The sequence below is a fragment of the Olea europaea genome, unplaced genomic scaffold, assembly GCF_002742605.1.
Source record: "Olea europaea var. sylvestris unplaced genomic scaffold, O_europaea_v1 scaffold4725, whole genome shotgun sequence".
In the NCBI taxonomy this organism is placed as follows: domain Eukaryota; kingdom Viridiplantae; phylum Streptophyta; class Magnoliopsida; order Lamiales; family Oleaceae; genus Olea; species Olea europaea.
In genome coordinates this window covers 4,752-11,154 of record NW_019263035.1, presented here as the reverse complement: position 1 = coordinate 11,154, position 6,403 = coordinate 4,752, and the positions used below count along the sequence as shown (strand labels likewise).

General features: G+C 30.8%; 1 protein-coding gene across 1 annotated transcript; it reads left to right on the top strand.

Moving 5' to 3' along the window:
• The first annotated feature begins 3,852 nt into the window (after nucleotides 1-3,852).
• Nucleotides 3,853-6,397, top strand: LOC111388214 (sugar transport protein MST4-like). Its single transcript, XM_023012902.1, has 3 exons — nucleotides 3,853-4,103; nucleotides 4,526-4,848; nucleotides 6,132-6,397. The coding sequence occupies exons 1-3, from the start codon at nucleotides 3,965-3,967 to the stop codon at nucleotides 6,258-6,260; spliced, it is 591 nt and encodes a 196-aa protein (XP_022868670.1). The 5' UTR covers nucleotides 3,853-3,964; the 3' UTR covers nucleotides 6,261-6,397.
• Nucleotides 6,398-6,403: the final 6 nt, after the last annotated feature.

Sequence of the window (6,403 nt, the reverse complement as noted above, 5' to 3'; positions counted from 1 at the left end):
GCGGGGCCAGCGATTTAAGAGTAGTGAATCTTTGCATTCCCCAGGGACCTCGACTAATAGATTATTTCCACTTGCGATCTTTTTCTCTTTGTGTTATTGAGAAATTCATGGGGGAGGGGTCATCGATTTATGAGTAGTAGAATTTTAGAATTTTTGCATTCCTCCAAGAGGAAGAAACTTATAATATCGTAGCCATTCATAGTTATTTTGGCCGATTATGAACTAGAATTTCTATTTGTAGTCTATGTTTTTCACACTAGTTTTCGTTAAGTACTTACTAGGAAAAGAAATAATCAACAAATTGAACCTCGAACACGAATAATTTGTTCTTGAATCTCACACTAATATATAACAGTGAATCATCTTTATCACTGACGTTGTAAATTTAGCAAATAATCAACAAATTGAACTCATAGAAATTAGATCCCAAGCATAAAGAAAATATATATATATATATATATATACTCTAGGTGCATTTGCTACAATTTTACTGGAAGGAGTCACTAATACTGGGAGTTAAATATGTCAAACAGAATGACTACTATCGCCATGACCCATAATATCACAAGATCCAAATGGTTTCAAGTTCTGGATCATGTGAATTACAAAAGAAAAATCAATAGAAAATTCAAAGATGCTAGGTGATAGGGATCCTAAAATATATATTTTGAAGAGTTAATTTCAACAATAATCTTTCAGATGTTACTTCAATTTAAATTTGTTGTAGTCTTATATTTTGAGACTCTTTAATTTTGATTTCTAAATTGAGCTTCCAACTTAAGTTAGATTAGGTGAAAAAAAAAAAAAAAAAACTATATAGCCATTGTTTAGTTTAGATAAAAATCAGATTTTTCTTACATTTCGATAAAAGTAGATAAATTTTATGGTTGAAAAATTGTGAATTACATAAAATATATGATAAAAATCAATTGCTAATTTTGATGTAGATTTTAATTCAATTTTCCAGCTATTTTTGATGTACACCGATACCCTTATTGAGTAGACCACATTTTTCTCTCTAATTTCTTCCAATTTCTCCATTTTTAGACGATAAGAGTGCCATGACCAACCAAGCCTCGTTATACTCAAACTTATCATGGTTGTTCACAATATGAGACATCTCTATATCTATATTTAATGGGGACTGTTCCTCTTATCAAGATTTTTGACAAATACTTTTGACAATTGAACCTCTCCCCAACATTAAAGACCCGTCTATCCACACTATACACCCGTAGCACCTACCTAAATAATCTCTTTCAAAAATATGACTGAATAAGAGTATCCATCCTGCAGCTTTCTAGTTTCACATAATTTTCTAGTTTTCTGTGATAAACAATTTTTATTTTTATTTATTATTATTATTATTATTATTTTAAAGTTTTTGACATGATTATATAAAAAATATATATGGTTGGAGCCTAGGAGGAACCTCCCCTATATATGTGGACCTTCCAAATTAAAATTTTCGATTTGGAAATTTTAAGGGATTTAATTTTATATATATATGTATTGACACCATAGTTAGTTGTAATATAGTTGGCACAACTTTTAGTTGGCTTGTTATACAGTTGGCACAGCTTTTAGTTTGCTATTTATAAGTCTTGTAGATGTACATACAATTCATTGACTCAAATGAGAAATTACTTTTCTTCCCCAATATGGTATCAGAGCCCTTCCGTGGATTTCAAGATTGATTTGTTCAAATGAGTCACCATTTTGAAGGGGATTGTTAAGGAATGTGTTATCCCACATCGATTTAATACTGAAATAAATACTAATTTATAAAGATTTTGAATTTTTCCACCTTATTAAGATGGACCCCAAGTTTTAATATATATATATATATATATGTGTGTGTGTGTGTGTGTGTGTGTGTGTGTGAGAGAGAGAGAGAGAGAGAGAGGGGGGGGTTCATCCTACCATATAACATTTTTTCATATAATCATGTAAAAAATTTTGAAGGGGGGACGTCTGTATCAAATATCAGACAAATGATGTTTGGTGCAAGAATTTTTTATATTTTAAGTACTGTTCCAAAATTATAAAATTCAATAAAAGTGGATTTTGAATGAGAATCAAATAAACGTTTAATGTTTAAGATAATATTCCTATTCACCCGTTTCATCAATTTTCGTCGTTAACATAAACATTTCCATAATTAAGACAGTAGCTGTCACCTTAATATGGGGATTATTAACGCCCATTATCTCACAAACTAAATGAGGGAAAAAAAAAATCTTGGCTAGAAGCCTAAGATACTCTATTAATGGTCCCAAGCTTTACGAATCGTATAAAAAATAAATAAATAAATAAATGAATAAGATGTGCCGGGTTGGTAAGTAGCAAAGTGGTAGCTCTTTCATTATCTTCCTCAAAGCACAGTCATCTATGCCAACCACCCCTCTTTTATTCTTTACTAACTTCTTTATTCCACTTAATCATCTGCCATTTTTGGCATTCCTCACTCACTCAACTCCGGCAATGAAGCTCAATTTTCGAGGAACTCTATGCCATACTATAATCCATCTAATGATCAAGTTTGTTGTGTGAGCAAAATGCGAGAATGATAACCCTACAAGAAGAGAAAATCGTTATGTATAACCTTGTAAATGATTATTATATCTTTTATTACTAAAACAAACGATGATTACCTCATAACTAGCGTAAATGAATCAATATTATACAAACTACATATATAGAACCAAATACAATTAATATCTAGATGTTAATAGCTTGTACAACTCGAGAGGCGAATAAATTATTAAAATTCATTGCAAAAATTCTCATTCTGACGTTCAACTTGCATTGAGGAGTCTTTATGTTGTTTATAGCCTAGGTCCTTCTCTTGGATTGAGACATGATTTAGTGCATGTTAACTTAGTTTTTATACGATATAGAAAGTAAAAAAATAATGTAATGCTTTGTGATAAATCATTATTATGGTCGAAAAGAAGTTTTGCTAAAACATGAAAAATCCAAATCCGACTAATTATTTGCATAACTATAAAAATCCTAAGAAAAAATATTAATTATATAATATCTCGCACTATGATTTATATCATTCTATGATTAATTTACAACCTAAACAATTCCTAGGAAAAAGTTAAAATATTTTGCACTATGACAGATAATGCCGATCATTATATGATTAATTTACAACCTAAATAATCACAAGATAATATTAAATTAAACAAACTAAACGTGCAATGATTTAATACTATACATACAATGTTACTAAATCAATAAGATCCAATCAAGTGCATTATTCTAAAAATATATTGCTAAAATTAAGCCAATCCACATGCTAATTGGACTTACATAGAAACATTCACCTCCCTTGTATAAGCAACTACTCAAATCACATTAAAGAATATACTAGTAACAAGTATAAACGCCAAAAGAGAAAAGAGACATAATTTTTGTCCAATCATAAAACTTTCTTTTATTTTTCCCACAAGATTTTGGTGAAGACAAAATAAAATTCACGAGCTTGTTTACAATTTGTATTCATAATTTCATATAGCACAGTTGCAGTCAAATAAGATAAGCTAAGAAGTATATTGTTTTTGAATTTTTCTCCAAATATCAAATTGGCAATGTTGAATCCAATGTAAAGCCAGCAGAAGTCACAACCTAGGATTTTGATTCTGTGTGTGTGTGTGTGTGTATTTATGTTTATGTGGGTTTGAGAGAGAGAGAGAGAGAGAGAGAGAGAGAAGCCGTCGAAGAGGGAAGACGAAAAAAAACAGTCAACCATTGATATACACGTGTATAGATGTGGGGTGGTTTTACACATAACCCTACACCCTATCCATTTCATATTCCTGTCTATATAACTCCTCCTATCCAATGCATTCTGCTCATACTCCATATCTCATTTCACTAAAATTCTTGGTTTTCTTCTTAACGATATTTCAGAAAGGAATACATATAATATAGGTATTCAGCCTGAGAATCAGCCATGGCAGGAGGAGGTTTTACCGCGTCGTCCGGCACGGGAGGCACAGATTTCGAGGCCAAGATTACTCCTATAGTCATAATCTCTTGTATAATGGCCGCCACAGGAGGACTCATGTTTGGCTATGATGTTGGTGTTTCAGGTTAACTTCTAATCTTTTTTCAGATTTTTTTTTTTTTTTTAATCTAAACTTAATAATTTTACTTTGTATTGACCTTTGATCTTCTTTCTCACACACACACACACACAGAGTAATATACAACATATCATTACTCTGTAATCTGTACACATATCAGAAAAATCTACATGTGCCTCAGGAAGAGTTTGGTACACCTACTTGTTTAGTAGGTTGATGTTCTATAAGATCGACCCAAGTGGTCGAGCCTGTGTCCTAATTCATGGTGGTCCGAACATTGTTTTCCCAAAACTCGTTTAGAAGTTGAGCATACATTTAGTATGGTCCAGTGCCATTAGTTTTCGTGTTAACGTACCAATTTATTCGTAGTCAACTAAAGAAAATAGTTCCTCTTTAATATGGCTCTGTCATTTTCTATTGTAATACAGGTGGTGTTACATCAATGGATGATTTCTTGAAAAAATTCTTCCCAGTGGTGTATAGGAGGACAAACGACTCTGGAATAAACAGTAATTACTGCAGATATGATAATCAAGGGCTTCAACTATTTACATCTTCGTTATATTTGGCTGGTTTAACAGCAACTTTCTTTGCTTCATACACAACAAGAAGGCTTGGCAGGAGATTAACTATGTTAATTGCTGGGGTTTTCTTCATAATTGGGGTCGTTTTTAATGCTGCAGCTCAAAATCTTGCTATGCTGATTATTGGCAGGATTTTACTCGGATGTGGTGTTGGTTTTGCTAATCAGGTAATTTCTAAATTCTGCTATTTACGTTTTTAGGGGATAAAATAATAAATTTTTAGACGAACAAAAGAAGGAAATACGAAACCTTGAATTTTTTTTTATTTTTATTTTTTGCCCATGTTGTGATTATAGTTGTTAGTGGATCAATATTTAAACTGCACTGTTAAAGTAGCAGCATATGATAAATTTTAGTTATTCGTATGTTGTAGATGAGCCTAATATATCATAATTGCTTTTACTATCTTACATTAATAGCTGGCATTTTTTATAATATTAAAAACACAGGTTATAATTAAATAAAAATATCTTACACAAAAATATAGAATAATACTATTTATTTAAAATTGGTGATGAATATTTCTTTACAATTAATTGGTATTAATGGATAAATTTATTTTTAATATACATATTTGTCACTTAATTTCCACTTAAAACAGGTGTTTATCTGGTAGATGTAATTGCCTTTTTTCGTATCTCCACATATATAGCTTTCGTTTTATAGTAGAAATGTGGTAACAAATAAAATTATATAATTACTTATCAAATATATCATAACTGCTTTTATTGTCTGTGCATTTATAGTTGTCATTTTATATAATAAAAGTGGAGTTATAAATAAAAGTTACTTTAATTTGTCATGGTGATTATTTTCAACGTCTACTAAAATTTGAGTAAAAATCCACGGCTTAAATCCAACCATGGGTGCAGAAATTCATTCGTTTTGATTCCTTTTGAATCTTGTACTAGCCTTGAGTCATTGTCACGTTCAACCTCTATCTTTTCACAATTTCCTAAATCACACGTGATTAAGATTTCAGCATAAAAAACAAAGCTGAGTATCAATCATCTTGGCTCCCACTTCGACTTATATTTGATGAAGATTAAAATATTATTATACTAACACGATCACACTTACAACAAATACTTAATCATTTTACGGTGGAAAAATGCCAATGATACATAAACTTGACTTTATATAGCTAGCAATCTTCTAGATTAGTTAAATTTTTTAAATTTTATTTTGTTCACTGAAGGTATTATTGATCGTACGTCTCCTCTTGAGTTTAATATTATTTTTGCGTTAATAAATAATCCACATGCTCGGTGGATGTATATACTTATTTTTATGCTGTAATTATTTGCTAGAAAGATGATAGATATTTTATATATTTTAAATTTCAATCTCTTACAATTATATCAAAATGTTAATGCTACACGTCTTCATCAGACTTTGCCAGTCAAATTTTATGAGCTTTCAAGTTTGAAATATTGTGTATGAATTTCAGGCCGTTCCTCTGTTCTTATCAGAGATTGCACCAACAAGAATACGTGGTGGCCTCAACATCTTATTTCAACTTAACGTCACCATTGGCATTCTTTTCGCCAACCTTGTCAATTACGGCACTGCAAAGTAAGTCTCATTCCCTTGTATTAATTTTCTTTGATTTTAATATTACGTTGAGATGGATAGTTAATGAAGGTGCTATATGAGTGTCAATTACATTGATTGTACTTTTTAATGTCATCACAACTAAATTATTTCATTTTTAGTCAAAGA